Source organism: Podarcis pityusensis (genome assembly GCF_964106645.2).
Source record: "Podarcis pityusensis genome assembly, chromosome: 3".
Taxonomy (NCBI): Eukaryota; Metazoa; Chordata; class Lepidosauria; order Squamata; family Lacertidae; genus Podarcis; species Podarcis pityusensis.
Genome location: NC_138026.1, coordinates 104636650 through 104656861, shown reverse-complemented (window position 1 = coordinate 104656861; position 20212 = coordinate 104636650). Strand labels below are relative to the sequence as shown.

General features: G+C 50.0%; 1 protein-coding gene across 2 annotated transcripts in view; it reads left to right on the top strand.

The window, feature by feature from the left end:
* The window catches only part of SRF (serum response factor), an 82881-nt gene that overhangs the window by 8057 nt on the left and 54612 nt on the right, over nt 1-20212 (top strand). For both annotated transcript variants that reach the window (XM_080998164.1, XM_080998165.1), the window contains exon 2: nt 12189-12455. In XM_080998164.1, the coding sequence (XP_080854290.1) occupies nt 12189-12455 (267 nt within the window). The remainder of the gene's footprint in view (nt 1-12188; nt 12456-20212) is intronic.

The window sequence follows — 20212 nt, the reverse complement described above, 5'->3', positions numbered from 1 at the left end:
CTAGGACTGGAATGCCACACATCCTCTCGACTTGCACCTGTAGAGTTGGCCAGTGCAGCTTGGAGCCTGTTGAGTCAAACACAGCCCAACAGCTGATGGGTATATAGGAAGCTACCATCTACTAGAGTCGGATCATGGTTTCATCTACCTCTGCATCGCCTGCACTGGCCGGCAGCACCTCTTTCAAACGGGACCCCCTGAGCCCTATCTGGAGAAATCGGGGATCGAACCTGTGACCCGCATGCAAAGGCAAGGCCCTGAGCTGTAGTCCTCCCCACCAGGGGCTTGATTCAAACTCCTAGATCTGCTGTGTGCCCAGGAACAGCAGAGGGGGTGGGGTGAAAAACATGGCAACTGGATTCTGCTGATCTCTCTTTCAGGACTTGTTTCCCAACAATGCCTGACGTTTCAAAGGGATGGCCAAAGGGGGCTTTGACAAGTGAGAGAGATGAGCAGAACCTGCATCCTTGTCAGCATCATTACTTAACTTTGTTTGTTGTTCTATGTTTGTTTATTTTATCTATTTATAAGAGCATTGCCTTGCTGCAACTGAAACGTCACTCGCAAGTAATGCTCTGAGGGCCTCGGCCCAGGCATAGCCATAACCCCTAGACGGTTAGGGCAGAACATAAATCAGCGTCTTAAAAGTTCAGATTCCCAAGGACTCTTCTTGCCCATCTTGGCTGCTGTAGGGTTGCTTCTGTGCATTGCAGAATATGCACCAAGCAACTGCCTTTTGTTTAGACACGGAGTTGCATTGAGTTTGTGGGATTATGAGTGTGCATGCACACACGTGCACTTCGCTCTTAAAAAAAATAAACCTCTTAGAAGTGACTATATGGGATTTTGTTTACAACACCTTGGGCCATCATTTCAGGAGAACTTGGAGTGGCTGCTAAGTGTGAAGTAGCCTAGTTGTGCAGCCAGGTAGATCTCGCCATACTAACCTGCTGTCCTCCAGGCATTCCTTGGCTTGTCCCTGCTCTGCTTGTGGCTTTCTGTCACCTGGATGATCACCTGGAGTGTTGCTGCTGTAGAGGTCAGTTCAGCAAGCAGTGCACGAAAGCATTTAAGGCACTCGCCCTCCCCCTTTTCTTTATGGAATTATTCTGCCAAGATCTGCAGCTAACTCTGCTGGTTTTCTGTAGCTCAAGGCATTCGTTGTCTCCAGCGCTTTGTCTATTAAGCTGTTTGCAGAGAAGCAGTGACAATGATAATGAAATTAGAGGCTTCAACTGCTGAGCAAATCTTGCTTTCCCCATGCTTGGGGACTTCTTAGTATATATTTTGCATTGTTATGCGTTTGTCACCGGGATGCAGGTTTGAAAGCCAGTCTTCTGATGCATTTCAATGCTCCTTGTCCCATTTTATTCTTTGATAGGGTAGTTGAATTTTGGTAAAATCCTCATAGAGATCTTGAGGCTGCTGAAATGGTTCAGTTGGGGGTCAAGTGGTGTTATATGTATACTGCCCGAAGTTGCCACTTAAGCAAAGTGTTAGCTGCAGTTACCCTTTGCTGGACAGAATATGTGATTTACTCTGTTCTTTGGACAAAAAAAAAACAAAGAACCTGCATTTCCCAGTGTTGCATTCTCTCTTGAACACCCAGTTTGTTTTGCTCTTTAGGAGACAAACTGTTCTTGCATTTTAGCCTTGGTGCTCTGGAGCAAGAGAGACGTGAGCAAATACAGCCTTGAATTTGGTGGGATGCATGGATGTGCGTTGGTCTGCATTTACTGCTGGAGGCCAACCCTTGCCAACCTGCTGCCCTCCAGATGTTTTGAACTATAGCTCCTATCATTCCCAGCTAGCATACGTGCGCTGGCCAAGGCTGATGGGAGATGCAGTCCAAGACATCTGGAGGGCACCATGTAGGCAAGGGCCGCTGTAAGTTAATTAGAATGGGGGTGGGGAACTTTGACCCTTCCATATTTGGTTGGACCAAATAAGATGCCCCTGCATCCTCTTCTCATGGCCTCTAGGAAACCCACAAGCAGGACAGAGCATGAATTTGTCTAATCCTCTTTAAAAGCCATCCAAGTTGGTGACCATCGCTCCCTCCGTGGGAGCAAATTCCATAGCTTCCCTCTCTCCTGTGCAAATAAATACTTCATTTCGTCCATCCTGAATCTTCCAGCAGAAGGTCCAGAAGTTCTAGTGTTAAGAGAGGGAGAAAGTCTCCTCTACCTCTGTGCTGTGCGTAGTTTTAAAAACTTCTGCCATGCCGCCTCTTTCTCTGAACTAAAAGCATCCCAAGCTCTGAATCTTTCTTTAAATCAGAGTCGCTCCACACCCCCTTGGATCATTTTGGTCCCTTTTCAATATCCTGAGGCGAGGCGACCAGAACAACGCACAGTAACTCCCACCATTGGCCACGCTGCTTGGGACTGGCGGGAGTTTGGAGTCCCAATAGCATTTGGAGGGCTGCATGTTCCCCACCAAAAGGGATGCGGGTGGCGCTGTGGGTTAAACCACAGAGCCTAGGACTTGCTGATCAGAAGGTCGGCAGTTCGAATCCCTGTGACCGGGTGAGCTCCCGTTGCTTGGTCTCTGCTCCTGCCAACCTAGCAGTTCGAAAGCACGTCAAAGTGCAAGTAGATCAATAGGTACCACTCGGGCGGAAAGGTAAACGGCGTTTCCGTGCGCTGCTCTGGTTCGCCAGAAGTTGCTTAGTTATGCTGGCCACATGAGTCGGTCACGACTGGACCTAATCATCAGGGGTCCCTTTACCTTTATGTTGCCCACCACTCAGGGGATTGTTGATAAAGGATAGCTCTGTGAACAGCTACTGGTAGGCATGAGAGACAAAAAGAACCTCATTGCCGTACTTGTGAACACAACTTGCTGGGAAGGGCTGTTTTCCTCATGCCCTGCTTGTGAGACTCCACAAGGCACCTACCTGCCTACAGCTTCCTGGACTAAGAATCAGAGAATCATAGAGTTGAATGGGGCCCTGAGGATCATCTAGTCCAGCGGTTCTCAACCTGTGGGTCCCCAGATGTTGTTGGACTACAACTCCCATAATCCCTGAGCTCTGGCCTTGCTAGCTAGGGGTGATGGGAGTTGTAGTTCAACAACATCTGGGGACCCACAGGTTGAGAAAGGCTGATCTCGTCCAAGCCCCTGCAGTACAGGAATATGCCTCTGTTCCTTTTGGGGATCGAACCCGCAACTTTGGTGCTGTCAGCACCGCACTGTAACCAACTGAGCTCTAATGAGACTAGCTGGACCTTTTGCCTCTTCCAGCATTGCTCTCCTCCTGTTGTCAGACCCCAGCTGTGCAATGGCCGGAGGAGAGCCTTAGCTGCGGGATTTGACAATTAACTGCCCGAACTGCTGCTTTTCTGCTCTCTGACCTTGTCAGTGGTGGTGGGGGTAAAGGGCACCTGTGAGGAGGCAAGTCCGCCCGGGAGGTCGGCGTGGTATCTAAGAGAGGTCAGGCTGTGGCATATTGCTTGGTGATGACTTTGGCTGACGTTCCGAAAGCTCTACTGACTCCGCTTCCTCTCGCTGACTGATGGCCTGTGCTCAACTGTCAATTGCAGTACCGTTTCCCCTGAGTAAGTTCCTCCTCCTGTCATTGTGTTGGCCCAGGGATGAACAAAGCCCCCTGAAGCCAGTGACTTGGATGGAGAGCAAAGCTCTTGTGGTCCTCACAGGAGATTATGGTTTGGTCCGGTTTGGTGCTATCTCTGATTTTGGTGGCGACGGGAGGGAAAAAAGCAGTGAGCTTTGACTCTTGCTTGCAAACTGCTGAAGCACGATAACAGAAGACAGAGTGTTGTTTGCCTTTGTTAAGGGTTCTCTGAAGTGAGATTTCTTGCCCCCTAGCGCAGGTAGCTGGCATTGAGTGGGTTTGATAAGGTAGCGAATCACAAGCTAACCAGTGCAGACTGTATGGAGGAGACTGGCGTATGCAGCAGGTAGAAAACCGTTGCCTAATTGGATACTAATTGGGACTTCTTTCACAAGTGAAGGAATGCTGACCATGCTTCTGAGCATGTGCGAAGTACCTTTCCCTCCTTGCTGTGTAACTGGAAGCAGTCCTCTGACATTTTTAGGGGTGGGGGTTGCAAGATAAGACTGTGGCTTCCAGGCCTAGAGCCTCCTTTTTTAGAAGGTGAATTTTGCCGAAAACTATGTGTGTGTACACACACACACACACACAGAGAGAGAGAGAGAGAGAGAGAGAGGGGGGGGGGGGCTGGTTGTGTTCTGTCTGGATAAGCCAAATACGTAGCTGAGAAAGATGACACATATTTCTTTCTGCTTTACCCTGGATAGCAAGAATTCATGGGAGGTCTTGTTTTTGGGAACAGAGTTTTTGGATGGCCACACTGGTGCCACACCTTGTGCCAATGTGCCGGGTCGATTGTTTTCTGAGAGCCTTCCTGAAGGAGAACTCTCCAGTGCCAAGTACGCAGAATGTTGAGACTGGGACCGGGGTGTGCGCACGATATTTATAAACATGGCAAAACAATAGATTTAGGAAAAAAGAATCCCAAGGAGTTGCGCTCCTCCGGTGTTAGGCCTGTGGATTAGAAGCCAGAGCCTGGGCTAGGGGCCTGTAGAAGCATGTAAGAAAGGCAGAGGCCAGGGGAATGTGTAAAACAGCTCTCCCCAGCTCCCTTAAGATATGGAACTACAATTCCCATCAGCCCTAGCCAGCGGGATGATGGGAATTATAGTCCAGCAACAACTAGAGGCACAAGGTTGGGGAAGACTGGTATAAACGGTGCAAGCCTTAGAAAATATTGGGGGGGGGGGAATTAGGTGCAATGAGAGGAAATGTTAAAATATGTGCATAATAGTCGCTGGATGCAGAAATGGACAGAGTTTTTAAAATCAATTGAAGTATCTTCTTTTTTAAAGAAAAGGTCAGAGTTCTTGTCCTTTTAAAAGCTGTGTCACGAAATTTCCTTTTCTGCCTGTCCTTTTTGGCCTATAAAACCTAGGCACCTTAGCTGATTTTTTAGTTTACTCCTGTGGATGCTAGGTTACTGGAACTGGCAGGGGAAGGGATTTGGATGGAGGAAGTAATTATCTGAAGGATAAGTTGTGTGGTCCAGATTGCTATCTGGCTTGGAAGTTGGGGAGGAATTGGGGAGGGTCCTGCTCCTCAGCCGCCAGAGTCTCCCTGCAAAAGCCTCTGTTGTGACAACTGGGCTCCTGGGGCCTAGTTCAGTTTAAACTCTGCGATAGCATGGGCTGCAAGGGAATTCCCGTTCTCCAGAGTGGGCTGTGGGATTGGAACAGAATGCCCAGTTGAAGAAAAGGGAACTAAAGTCAAAACAAAACCCTTAAAAATGTTACAACTCCCCATCTCCTCCAGATTGACATTGGTCATTATGAAACCCCACTTAACGAACAAGGCCTTGCAGCGCATTTGAAAGATGCTTGGGTCTTTGGAGTTTTACTGAGTGTGGCTTTGGCTGCTTGGAAGGGTCAGAAAAGATGCTGCAGGTACTTTGGTACAAATATACTTTGTCTGCAGTACCAGGATAATTGGCAAAAGCAGGAATTTATGTATAGTTGATTCCCCCCCCCTTATAATATAGCAAAATGTTTTACACACACATATACATGCTATTAAACCAAGGTGTTTGGATTTAAATCCCACCACATGGTGATTCTTGTGTTAAGTTATTGGGTTTTAGCCTGATTGAATTTAAAGTTTTGCTAACTGCGCCCTTTGTGAGACTCTTCATTTTAATCGAACTCGCTTCTCTGTGGGTCTTTGCTTATTTCAGTCAGACTTGCCACTCGTTCAGTTTGTTTCCTAGAGGAAGGAAGTAACAAATAAGAACCACTGAATAACTAGAACATGTTTGCTCACAAGTGAGCAGAATCTAGTACCAGTCTGTGTTTCTAGGAGTCTAAACTCGTAACTATGCGCCGGTTCACTTGAGCAGTTACCTGCCTTGGAAATACTCCAATTATCTTAACTTGTTAGGAAATTGTAAATAAGGTATTTGTTAGTTACAGTCTGTATTCTGATAAGCTGAGAATGTTGTTATCATGTGCCTACGAAAAAGACACCTATTTTTTCATTAAAAAACCAAACTTTATTGACATACAGTAAAAATAATGGATATGGCAAATAAAAAGGAATGTGAAAGTAGAAAAATAAAACACAGATACAGAGGAGGGGTAAAAAAACCCAAGAAACTGCTGAAAATACAATGCCTCATTCAGTTGTCAGATATGAGAAGAAGGTGGGTCAATTCAGTTCTCAGTAAAACCTCTCCACATGCTTGTCTGTCGTACAGGTGGTGTAGGGGGCTGTTCAATTGAGTTAGCATAGCAGAGGAACTTACACCATATTGAGTAAAAAAGGACAAGGCACCTGATTTTGACAAAGCATTGTACATAAGATTAAAAACAAGGAAGGCTTTGCCCATGTTTTGTTTTGGCTTTCTTAACATCAGAGCTTCAAAACTGGGACTGTCAGGCAAGAGGCACTGCTATATGCTTTGGGTGGTATTAAACCAGGTTTCCTCAACCTCAGCCCTGCAGATGTTTTGAGACTACAATTCCCATCATCCCTGACCACTGGTCCTGCTAGCTAGGGATCATGGGAGTTGTAGGCCAAAAACATCTGGAGGGCCAAGGCTAAGGAAGCCTGTATTAAGCTATGCCTGGAGCAACTGAAACTAATGAATATGACTAAGTTAGGTCCATTAATTTTAGTGGGTCTTCTCTTAGTTGAATATCACCCTATGATTATGGCTCTCAACCGATTAGTGATGGGGAACCTTGGGTCCAGGGCCAAATGCACCCCTCTGGGCCTCTTTGTCTGGGCCTTGAAACTCCCCAAGCCCACACCCTTCACTTGCGCTTCTGCACACCCAGAGTGTTTTGCCCCAGTCAACAAATGCTGCAGTTAACTGCCCTGCCAGCTAACTGAATTAAAACCTTCACTCTTCCTTTCAGGATTAATAAATGGGACTATTCAGAGGAAGCAACAACTTGGAAAAACTTGTGTTTGAAAATGAGCAAAGTGCATGCTCATAGGCCTATCTCTTTGCTCGAATCAGCTTGATGTCCTTCCCATGTTTTGGACTACAGTTCCCATAATCCTTTAGCCATGCTGGCTGGAGCTGATGTGGGTTGGAAGTCCAACAACATCAACATCCGGATTGACTATGGCTGATATAAATAGTTTGGGGAAAAGGTGTCCCCCATGATCCTTATACAGTACCTCTCTACTTGCATATTTAATGTTTCCCCCCTGAATCTCTGGTTGAATTATCCCCAGTTTAAGGATTGGTTCTCCCCACTCCTGCTTTCCAAATGTAATTGCCATGCTTGAGCAAGCTGCCTCCAGGTTTCTAGCTGCCGGCTTGCTTGGTTAGTGATGTGGCTGTGTTTAAGAGGAAGAAGAAAGTGCTCTTGAGTGCAGTTGACCCACCTACAGAAGGCGGTAAGCAACTCCTGTTGATTGTAACAGATTTGACTTGCACCGTGTTCCTGTATAAGCAGCAGAGGCGTGAGAAGCTTCTACCTTGGAATTTGAGCATACTTAATTTTGCCTTGTTTCAAGAAATAGTGCATCTCAGCTACAATCAGGTATATTTAAATGAACTATTCATTTTGCTTAACATTTTACTACAAAAAGATAGAGTGCAGTTGCAAAACGTTAACAAATCTTGGGTCCTGCCATTTTAATTTGCAAAAAAAGGCATTTATGGTTCTCATTCACCCTCTTCAGAACTCAGAGTTCAGGTGAAGTGGCAGGGCTGGTTCGGAGTGCCTCACTCGAGACCACATATTATGGCAAAAGTGGGACTTGAATCGAAACCCTGAAAAGAAGTTTCTTGGAAGGTATACAGAAAACGAAGTGATGGACAAGCCAGTAGACTAGTTGCTTGTTTAGTCTTCTGGTTAGAGAGGTGCAAAAGCTGCTTCTTTTTAAAAATTGCTTTTTATTGAATTTTAAATTGGTTATTCGTCTATATATTCTGTTCACTCTTTAACATATATTGTACACATATAAAAAAATCAAACAGTAACAATATTTCTACACAAGTGACTTCCCACCACCTCAGCTTCTGTCGTCTTTCTCTTCTCAACTATGTTGTTTTTCCTTATTGCCTTTCTAATACATAATATATCTCAGGGGTGGCCAACTCCCAAGAGACTGCGATCTACTCCCAGAATTAAAAACTGCCCGTTTTTTAGGGGTTCTGGTCAAAGTTGTTGAGCTTCTTTTAGGGAGAAAGGGGAACAGCCACTCACCAACAGATCGCTGTGTAAAGCCTCACTCAGTAAACTCCATCTTCCGTTCTGCAGATCATGCGACAATGGAGGGCGGGCTGGGCCAGATTCTAATTTACCAATGGAATGGGACCCGGGGATCCACCACGATCTACCAAAACCTCCCAGGGATCTACCAGTAGATTGCGATCGACCTGTTGGACATACCTGATATATCTTACCTATCTGATCTTTACTTTGCAAAATTAAGTCGGAGCATATCAGGGATTTTATTTGAGAACGACGTTTCCCCAGATAATCTTTTACACATTCCCACTCCGTTTTGAATTTTTGGTTTGGTTGGTTCCTAACTGCTTCTGTCATGCTTGCTAATTACAAATACTGATACAATTTAGTTTGCCATTCTTCCTTTGTTGGTGTCCTATTCCCCTTCCGATTTCTTGCGATTAATGTTCTTGCTGCTGTTGTAGCATATAAAGGTAAAGGGACCCCTGACCGTTAGGTCCAGTCGTGACCGACTCTGGGGTTGCGGCGCTCATCTCGCTTTATTGGCCGAGGGAGCCGGCGTACAGCTTCCGGGTCATGTGGCCAGCATGACTAAGCTGCTTCTGGCGAACCAGAGCAGCGCACGGAAACGCTGTTTACCTTTCCGCCGGAGTGGTACCTATTGATCTACTTGCACTTTGACGTGCTTTCGAACTGCTAGGTTGGCAGGAGCAGGGACCGAGCAATGGGAGCTCACCCCGTCGTGGGGATTTGAACCGCTGACCTTCTGATCGGCAAGTCCTGGGCTCTGTGATTTAGACCACAGCCCCACCCGCATCCTTCTGTTATAGCATATAGGAACAGCCGTTTTCGAGAGGTGCAAGAGCTTCTATGCCCATCAAGTGGAGAGTTTGTTAGACTCTGGTTCAGATTTCAGGTGATGGAAAAGGCCTGTGCCTGAGTTCTTGGGAGAGCCGCTGCCAGTCAGAGTAGGCTAGATGGGAAAGTAGTCCGACCTTCTAATTTGAAGCTGGCTTCCAACATTCCTATGTTTGCCGTTCTTGCTGGGTGGCTGTTTGCCAAAGTAGGCTCCCACTCTCACCCCCCAAGTTGTTCTTGGTAAGAGAGCTGGCTTTTGTGTTTTGAAGGACTTATTAATGAGGGAGGCAGGCCAGCCAGCCGGCTAGGCCTTGGAGGAGCTAGCTCAGCCCCAATTGCCATGTTTGTGAAGCCGGCGTGGTGCTGGCGGAAAGAGCAATGAGTGCCTCAGATAAAGAAGAGCGACACATTTAGCAGACGCCTGATAAAAGGCGCCTGGCTCGTTGCAAGTGGGGGGGAAATGAGTTTGTGCTTCCCTCAGCCGCATTCGCACCATACGTACGATGCTGTTTTAAACAGACAGGGCTTCTTCTCCCAAAGGATTCTGGGAGCTGTCGCTGGTTAAGGGTGCTGAGAGTCATGAGGAGAACCCCATTCCCCTCACAGAGCTACAGTTGCCCTAGTGGTTTTAACAGCCAATCCTCCTTCACAGGAAAATCTGGGAATTGTAGCTCTCGGAGGGGAACGCGGGTCTCACAGCAACTCCTGGCACCCTTAACAAACTACATCTCCCAGGATTCTTTGGGGGAAACCACGACGGTTTAAAGTGGTATCACACTGCTTTAAACATATGGTGTGGATGTGCCCTTGGTAAAATGGAAAGCTTTCGGTTTTGGCTGTAGAGTCCTGCTGCAGGAGCCCTGGACATTATCGTTGTTGTCTGGTGTCATAGGACTGACTCCTCACTCATCTTCTCCTCTATAACCTTTCTATCAGATTGGGCAGTCATCACACTTGTATTTTGACAGGATGTGCTCTCTATTTTTAAGCTTTCTTGTCCCCCTCCCTCCCTTGTTGCAGAGTGAATATGATGCTTTCTTCGTATTTCAGGCTTTGTAGCTGAGAAAGAAGGCTAGAAAGGGGTCAGGGGGGAGGACGCTGGACTACTTAGGCCTGATTCAGCAGGGCTCTTGCATTAGGTAATTGGCTCAAACCGCCCCCAGGTTGCACAGGGCTGTGTCTCCAGGCTGCTATTTTGCACTTGGGTCTGGTTAGTGAGCTTCAGGATTCTTCTAGTGGAAAGCAAAGTGGACGTCTTCCCTCCAAAGTCCTACAGTTTGACCATTCCTGAGCTGTTTTAGTCCAGCATCACATTTTGCAGCAGCCAATAGTTGCTAGAAGGTGTGGTCATGTCTGGCTTCAAACAATGCTCAATTTTGTGTTTCCAGTCCCTTTCAAGCATAACTCCTCAACCCAGCTTCTGGATAGCTCAGTTGGTTAGGGTGTGGTGCTAATAATGCCAAGGTTGCAGCTTCAATCCCCATATGGGGAGAATTGCAGGGAGTTGGGCTAGACTAGAGGATCCTTAGAGTCCCTTTCAGCTCTAAAATTCTACAAATATATTTCATTTTAAATGAAAATTCTCTGGAACCCTGAGCAAGGTCTCCGCTCAAGTGTAGCAACCTTCCTTCTACGGAATTAGAATATTGATCCATTTATTGTCTCTGGAAGCCAGCTCTCCAGATTTCCACAAAAGCGTCTGTCCCAGCCCCACCTGGAGATTTCAGGGATTTGAAACTGGGATCTTCTGCATGCAAAGCAGGTGCTCTAACACCTTGCTACGGACCTTCTCTTAATGCAGTTGCGGAATACGCACAGCCTTGATCATTGACAGGTAGCAAAAATACTAACACATCTACACCCAGGACTTTGATTGGACGTGTAGGAAGGATGTCCACAAAAAATGCTGTCTTGGTGTCATCTTGATGATAGCAGAGGGTAAGGTAAAGGTAAAGGGATCCCTGACCATTAGGTCCAGTCGTGGCCGACTCTGGGGTTGCGGCGCTCATCTCACTTTATTGGCCAAGGGAGCCGGCATACAGCTTAGCCAGCACGACTAAGCCACTTCTGGCGAACCAGAGCAACGCACAGAAATGCCGTTTACCTTCCTGCCAGAGCGGTACCTATTGATCTACTTGCACTTTGGCGTGCTTTCGAACTGCTAGGTTGGCAGGAGCAGGGACCGAGCAACGGGAGCTCACCCCGTCACGGGGATTCAAACCGCCGACCTTCTGGTCAGCAAGGCCTAGGCTCTGTGGTTTAACCCAGAGTGCCACCCTTTGTCCTGATACCAGAGGGTAGGTGCTCACAAAGCAAGCCAGTCTCTTTACCCCTTTTGCCGCTGGGGCCAAGGGTGTTTAGTACATGCGTCCCCTGGAAACGTTTTGGAAAACTGTTCCAAAGAGCATGAACATGAGGAAAGGATCCCTGCTGGATCGGGCCAGAGGCCCATCCCTGCAGAACCCTGTTCTCACAGTGGGGAAACCAGCAAGCAGGATTCAGGCGCAAGAGCGCTCTGCCCTTCAGAAGCATTGCTTCCTCTTGACCAGGGGTCAGCAAACTTTTTCAGCAGGGGGCTGGTCCACTATCCCTCAGATCATGTGGGGGGTCGGACTATATATTTTTTTGGGGGGGGGGATGAACGAATTCCTATGCCCCACAAATAACCCAGAGATGCATTTTAAATAAAAGGAGACATTCTACACATGTAAAAACACGCTGATTCCCGGACCGTCTGCGGGCCGGATTGAGAAGGCGATTGGGCTGGATCTGGCCCCCGGGCCTTAGTTTGCCTACCCATGCTCTTGACTATAGCCGGAGAGCAAAACCTTCATGGCTAGTAGCTTGCTATTTCAGAGAAGCATTGGGAAGGTAGCAACTTGTGCAGAACTGCGTCGGATCTCGCTGTGGGCATTTGGTGGACTCCGATAAGGTGGACTCCGATAGCAGACCACATGTGTAAAGCTGGCTTTTACCCATTTGTGAATACCACTAAAACCAAGCGACATCCTCTCGCAAGAGGTTGGGCTTCCTCTCCGTGGGAACCAGGGTCTTGCGAAGGTCCGCGCCTCATTGTTGACCCTCTGCTTTTCCTCTCTACCCTGCAGGCCTACGAACTCTCCACCTTAACGGGCACTCAGGTGTTGCTGCTCGTGGCCAGCGAGACGGGCCATGTCTACACGTTCGCCACGCGGAAGCTACAGCCCATGATCACCAGCGAGACGGGGAAAGCGCTGATCCAGACATGCTTGAACTCTCCTGACTCTCCTCCTCGGTCAGACCCAACCACTGATCAGCGCATGAGCGCTACGGGCTTTGAGGAGACGGACCTCACTTATCAGGTGTCCGAGTCAGATAGCAGTGGAGAAACAAAGGTATAGACACCCTCCCTTTTTCGTGCTGTGGAGGGCTTTGAGGAGGGGGGAATTATTCCTACAGGTCTCTGGGGAGGGAAGAAGCTTTGTCCTTGCAACCTTGCCTTCTACCTAGGAGAAGGTTTACCTGGGAGGACTACAGAGCACAGGCGGGCAGATTTCAGGCTTGTTGGGTGGGTCTACTGTGCGTGTGTGGGAGAGGAAGATGAACCTGTGTTGAGGGGGACTGAACATCTGCAGGAAGGAAGCCTGCTGTTCTAATCAATTGGCCTCCATGCTCCTTTTAGAACCTTGGATCTTCCAGGGTTCCGAGTCACATGGGGCGCTGACTCAAGTAGCAAGAGACTCTGCCCGTCCGGCAGAGGTTCAAGCCTCCCACATGGAAAGAGCCACTCCCCCCTGCATGTGTGAATGATTTGAGAACCTGCTAGATCAGGCCAGTGGCCCATCCAGTTCAGCATCCTCTTCTGGCCGCCCAGGTGCCAGTGGGAAGCCTGCAAAAGCAGGACATGGGCACCAGCAACACAGCCCACCTGCAGTTCCTAGCAGCCAACATTCAGAGGCATTTTGCTGCTGACCTCAGAGGCAGTGCCCGGCCATCATCGCTAGTAGCAGCCTTTATCCTCCATGAGTTGGTCCGGTCCTCTTTGACCTGAAGGAGCATTTCCACCCACCCTGTCCATTCCAGACACTGAGGTCCAGCTCCGAGGGCCTTCTGGCGGTTCCCTCATTGCAAGAACCAGGCAGAGGGTCTTCTCCGTAGTGGCACCTGCCCTGTGGAACGCCCTCCCATCAGATGTCAAGGAAATAAACGACTATCTGACTTTTAGAAAACATCCGAAGGCAGCCCTGGTTAGGGAAGTTTTTAATGTTTGATGTTTTATCGTGTTTTTAATATTCTGTTGGGAGCCGCCAGGAGTAGCTGGGTCAGCTCAGTCAGATGGGCAGCATAGAAATAAATTATTATTATTATTATTAGGCCAATCAAGTTGGAGGGCATCCCTGCTTCCTGTGGGAGTGAGTTCCATAGTTCAACCTTTTGCTGCACAAAGAAGTACTTTTTAAAACCTTGCAACATTCAGCTTCAATAGATGCCCACCAGTCCCCTTGTTGCAAGAGAGGGAGAAAACCATTCCTGTATGCTCTACCCCCATGCCATGCATAATTTCAGAAGCTTCCATCGTGACACCTCTTTACTTGCCTTTTCTCTAAACCAAAAAGTCCCAAACTCTGCAGCGCCTCCTCCTATAGGGGAGCTACACCCATGGAATAAGGCTTAAGAGAATCAGACCCCTCCGTATTATTATTAGTATTATTCTGGCTTCGGTGATCTGTGGTGTTGGCAGGGGACAAGTCTATGGGCCGAGCCTCCTTTTGGCTGTAAAGATTCCTATATAGCGTGACTCCTAGCATTCAGTTGTCTCTCCCTTACCTCCTCCTCCCTCCTTCCCTGGGACTTGAGTAGTTGTGCCCTGTCAACTCTGCTGGAGCTCTGCCGAAGTGGAAGCAGGGCTGAGCCTCGCCTTGCCCTCGGCAGCACGGTCCTGGATGGGAGATCCGTGGGGTGGGTTGAGGGGGTGCAGAGCGACAGGTGCTGCTTGCCTCACCCCCCCCGCCCACCCCGTGCCCCTTGCCGAGGAGTCCTGCTTTTCGGTTATCTCTCCTTGGGCGTCTCTCTGCTCGCGCTCATTGATAAAAATTTGATTCTGCCTCCGTGGCCATATAAGGCCCGGTTTCCTTCCCCGGAGTCCCTGGCTGGGCCCCTCACATTCCTTATAAGCTGCAGCTGTCTCTTGCTTTGGTGCTGTTTTGGAAGGGGGCAGGGAGGACACGGGGAATTGAAGCACTTGGCTGAACAGACTATTCCTTCTCTCCCTCTCCCTCTCTCTGTCTCCAACCAGCTCCTCTGCTGGCTTAACTCACAGCTCGCTTCTCAGCAGCTATCGTATCAGTAAAGGGAGCCGACAGCGCTGATAACGTGGGACAATTGCTCCCCTTCCCCCAGGAAGCTTAAAAGGTCTTGGGCTTGCTATCTGTATGACTTTACTCTGCTTTTATATAGCACCTTCTCGAGGCACCAGAGTTCTTCATGCACATACATGCATCTCACAAAATACAGAGTTGTAGAATTGGAAAAGGGACTCCAGGGTCTTTTAGTCCAACCCCCCACAGTGCAGGAATCTCAACTAAAGCATCCATGACAGATCGAACCTTGGCTTAAAAACCTCCAACGATAGAGAGTCCACAACTCCCGAGGGAGACTGTTCGACAGTCGAACAGCTCTTACTGTCCGAAAGTTATTCCTGATGTTTAGTTAGAATCTCCTTTCTTGTAACTTGAAGCCACTGGTTCGAGTCCTACCCTCCAAAGGAGAAAACATGTTTGCTCCATCTTCCATTTGACAGCCCTTTAGATATTTGAAGATGGCTATCGTATCTTTTCTCTGTCTCCTCCTTCCCACGCTAACTCTTTCTCTCTCTATATATATTTATTTATTTGGTTTTTTTAAACATATCATTTCCAACAATCACATAACTTAACTTCTTATCTTACGCATTGTTTTAGACTTCCATCAACACCTCTGATGATTTTCCGTTCTTTATCACTTATTCTGCATTTCTTAATATATCTATTACTCTTAATTATCATCAACTAATAATTCTCCTCATAGTCTTTCTTGCACTATTTCATATAGTTCTCCTTCTTGCAGTCCTACTAGCGTAATCTGTTCATTACTATTACCGTATTTTTCGTTCTATAGGACGCACCGGTCCATAGGACGCACCTCGTTTTTTTGGGGGGGGAAATGAATAAAAAAAATTATCCCCCCCCCCGCGGCTGCCGCCCCAAGCCTCGCAGTGCTTCGGGCTGCAGGCTACCGCCCCAAGCCTCGCGCGCTCGGCGGGACCTCCCACCGGGCGCGCGAGGCTTGCAGACACTCGCCCGAAGCACGGGGAGCCCTCCGGAGGGCTCCCTGTGCTTCGGGCGACAGACTGCCGCCCCAAGCCTTGCGCGCTCGGCGGGACCTCCTGCCGGGCGCGCAAGGCTTGCAGACACTCGCCCGAAGCAAGGGGAGCCCTCCGGAGGGCTCCCCGTGCTTCGGGCGACAAGCTGCAGCCCCAAGCCTTGCGCGCTGGGCGGGACCTCCTGCCGGGCGCGCAAGGCTTGCAGACACTCGCCCGAAGCAAGGGGAGCCCTCCGGAGGGCTCCCCGTGCTTCGGGCGACAAGCTGCAGCCCCAAGCCTTGCGCGCTGGGCGGGACCTCCTGCCGGGCGCGCAAGGCTTGCAGACACTCGCCCGAAGCAAGGGGAGCCCTCCGGAGGGCTCCCCGTGCTTCGGGCGACAAGCTGCAGCCCCAAGCCTTGCGCGCTGGGCGGGACCTCCTGCCGGGCGCGCAAGGCTTGCAGACACTCGCCCGAAGCAAGGGGAGCCCTCCGGAGGGCTCCCCGTGCTTCGGGCGACAAGCTGCAGCCCCAAGCCTTGCGCGCTGGGCGGGACCTCCTGCCGGGCGCGCAAGGCTTGCAGACACTCGCCCGAAGCACGGGGAGCCCTCCGGAGGGCTCCCCGTGCTTCGGGCGACAAGCTGCAGCCCCAAGCCTTGCGCGCTCGGCGGGACCTCCTGCCGGGCGCGCAAGGCTTGCAGACACTCGCCCGAAGCACGGGGAGCCCTCCGGAGGGCTCCCCGTGCTTCGGGCGACAAGCTGCAGCCCCAAGCCTTGCGCGCTGGGCGGGACCTCCTGCCGGGCGCGCAAGGCTTGCAGACACTCGTCCGAAGCACGGGGAGCCCTCCGGAGGGCTCCCCGTGCTTCGGGCGACAAGCTGCAGCCCCAAGCCTTACGCGCTGGGCGGGACCTCCTGCCGGGCGCGCAAGGCTTGCAGACACTCGCCCGAAGCACGGGGAGCCCTCCGGAGGGCTCCCCGTGCTTCGGGCGACAGGCTGCCGCCCCAAGCCTTGCGCGCTGGGCGGGACCTCCTGCCGGGCGCGCAAGGCTTGCAGACACTCGCCCGAAGCATGGGGAGCCCTCCGGAGGGCTCCCCGTGCTTCGGGCGACAGGCTGCTGCCCCAAGCCTCGCGCGCTCGGCGGGACCTCCTGCCGGGCGCGCAAGGCTTGCGGACACTCGCCGGGGCTGCAGGCTTCTGCCTGCAAGCCTTGTGAGCCCGCGGGAACTCCCACCGGGCTTGCAAGGCTTGCGGATAGCTTCCTGAAGCCTGGAGAGCGAGAGGGGTCGGTGCGCACCGATGCCTCTCGCTCTCCAGGCTTCAGCGAAAGCCTGCATTCGCTCCATAGGACGCACACACATTTCCCCTTCATTTTTGGAGGGGAAAAAGTGCGTCCTATGGAGCGAAAAATACGGTACTTTTCAAATAGTTCGTATATTTACTCCAGTCTTCTAAGAATCTCTGGTCCCGCAGGTTTCGAATCCTTCCAGTTAATTCATCCAATTCTGCATAGTCCATCAATTTCATCCACCATTCTTCTTTCGTCAGTAATTCTTCTTGCTTCCGTTTTTGTGCCAGTAGTATTCTTGCTGCTGAACATTCCCAACTCTCTCAACCGTTCCTCATAAAGCTTGGCTGCCTTCCTCTGCGCATGTTCCAGTATGTCAGTATCCTCCTGGACGCAGGGCTCCAGGTGTGGTCTGACCAAGTCAACAATCCTCTGAACCTCACAACAATCCTTTAATGTCAGTGGCATTGTTGCTGTCCCCACCCCACCCACTCCAATGCAGATGAAAAGGTTTGGGCTGAGAAGAGAGTGTTTTGCTTGATTCCACCTGGTGAGCTGAAGGTAGGATTCAGCCACAGATTTGCTGGCTCTCTCCCTCTTTGCCACCAGGGTTGTGGAAGCCCCTTCCACCACACAGGGAGCTAGCTACCTTCTACTGAGTCAGGCTGTCGGTGCAGCTAGCTCAGCATTGTCAATGGCTCTCCAGGGTTTCAGGCAGGCCTTTCCCATCCCTCTCTGGAGGTGCCAGGGTTTGAACCTTCTGCATGCAAGGCAGATGTCCTGCCACATAGGAGACTGCCTAGGGCCAGGTCAGACGGTTTTATCTCTCTCCCATTTTTTACTGCTCTGGTTGGCAGCTACCCTGAAAGGTCTCTGGCAGAGGCCTTTTCCGTCATCTGTTGCCTGCTGATCTTTTTCACAGCAAGTGCCATTGGTCCATTTCACAGAATTGTAGAGTTGGTAGGGACCACGAGGGTCATCTAGTCCAACCCCCTGCAATGCAGGACTCTTTTGCCCAGTGTGAGGCTCAAACCCATGACCCTGAGATTAAGAGTTTCATGCTCTACCGACTGAGCTATCCCTCGGCTAAGTGTTGCATATTCTCAATCAGCAGAAGCTCTCCACAGATTGGAGCAGAGGTCTTTCCCATCACCTCCCGTCCGACCCTTTTAACTGGAGATGCCGGGTTTTAAACCTGCGGCCCTCTGCGTGAAAAAGCATGTGCTCTCTCCCACTGAGCTGTAGTCCATTTACAACCTTGAGAAAATCCCTGGCTCTCATTTATTTCCTTTTTGCATATTTTGGAAGATACAGGAAATGAAGCTTCTGTAATAGCTTCCTCGGGTCACAAATCCGACCCCCGGCGCAATAGAGAGCGCAGCGGGCAACTGTATGAAGCAAAATACTCCTCTTGTGAAAACCAGCATTGCTTGAACTGCTTCCCTAGTGGTGCCATAGAGCGGGGTTTCCCAAACTTGGGTCTCCAACTGTGTTTTTTTGAGGGACTACGATTCCCATCATCCCTGACCTCTGTTCCTGCTAGCTACAGATGATGGGAGTTGTAGTTCAAAAACAACTGGAGACCCAAGTTTGGGAAACCCTAACCTAGAGAGATTGTTTGTTTTATGGGGATCATAAGGACATTAGATGGAGACTTGCCGGTCAGAACAAAAGCCGATCAGTCCAGCATTTTGTTCTCACATTGGTTACCTTTGGTGCCTATGGGAACCTCACATGTAGGGCGTGAGGGCTCACTGTCACCAGCAACTGGTACTTGGAGGCATCCTGCCATCCGCTAGTTGCCGCCTGAGAGATGGAGATATCCCCAGTTCCTAGATTTGTGCTTGGGAGCATTGGGGTTTTCCAATTAGCACAGCTCAGCAATGGAGGTGTGTTTCAGACTAGGTCATAATTTTTGCCTTTACAATTAGAGGGGGGGGGGAACCCCACTAAAACTTCTACATGCAGAAAATAATGTACCCACACCCTTACTTTCCCTCCCGTGTTCTAAGCTCCGGCCAGCATTTTAGAAGACTGACTGCAGAGGCTAGAACTATGGGCCTTATTGCTGCTCTTGACCTTTTGGAGAAGGGAAGAGGGATTTGAGGAAGCTTTTATTCCCTCTCTGCCTGTTACATAAGGAGCCAATTCCTGTACTTGTGCTCTTTGGAGAGCTTGGGGGGGGGGCTGTTGACCGGCTACAAGTCTTCGGACTGAATGGGTTTTTAGTTTTGGAACAGAATTCGTCTGTGCTCTTTCCAGTTACCAGCAGTGCTTTTAACTTGAGGTGGTAGGATTTGAACTGGCAACCTCGCATGTGCTCTGTCCCTGTGCTGCAGCCCCTTTTGTTGCTGTTTGGGTTTGAAGGAGAACCAGACAGATCAGAGTGGGGACTTCCTCATCCCAAGAGAGCAACATTCCTTTCTGGGTAGCCTTCCAGTGTGGCCACAAGGAGGATGGGTGCATTTCAGGGTTAATGGGGGATGTGGCTGGGGAGAGTTCCAAGGGTCAGATAGAGAGGTCTGGAGGGCCACATTTGTTGTTTCCCGCCCATTTATATTTAATTTTTTTAAAAAAATCACATGCACTTTCCAATACATGATATATATTTTCCCTTTTGTTTTGTCAACTCCCCATCCCATTTGCCATGGTATTATTTTTATTTCTCTTCCTTGCTGCATCCTATCTTCTCTCTCTTACACCATAACCATCATACAATAACCTCTCATTCTGTTGCTCATAGTTCAAATCCCGCTTGCAAAAATTCCTCTTGCTATCATATTTCTTTAAATAGTCCAAGAAAGCCTTGCATTCTTCAACAAAACACAAGCATCATTAGGTTCTCTTATTTTAGCTGTTAGCTTTGCTGATTCCACATAGTCCTTCTGTGCTGGTCCCGAGGGTTAACCGTGTGGCGAGGTCTGGGTCCAGTCTGAGGTCGAGGGTGCGGTATGGAGGCTGTCCGTCAAAGCTGAAGCTGGGTCCAAGGCAGGGAGTCGGGTGAGGTCAGGAACTCTGGCAGAAGAGCAGGACAGGATGCAGGCAGGAACAGGCTACCAACAATGTTGCTCCCACAAGCTGCGACTGGGGCTGGCTGGCTTTTATCTGCCCCGAGGCATAGGGCGGCCCCGGTCCACAGGTGACTCGCCTCTCCTGGCCTGGAGGCGAGCACTCCTCCTGCGGGAACTTACTTCCCTCCGCCTCTCTGCCCTGAGCCTCTGCAGCTCAGGAGAGGCTGGAGGGTTACCGGACCCAGAGGCAACCTCAGCTTCCCCTGACGGGGCTGAGAGTGAAGCACCTGCAGGCAATGGGTCCTCCATCACCTCAGGAGCCAGAGCAGACTCAGCTGGTGCCTGCACCTGAGGATCCAGCACAGGTGAGGACCCTTCAGGCTCAAGCCCCAGCCCTGGCTCAGTCGGCCCTGGAGGCGGGTACTCCTGTGCAGGCTGGGATTCCTCTGGTTCAGCCTCTGAGTCTGAATCCCAGACCATCACACCTTCACTTTAAGTATCCAGTCTTCTTTGGTGG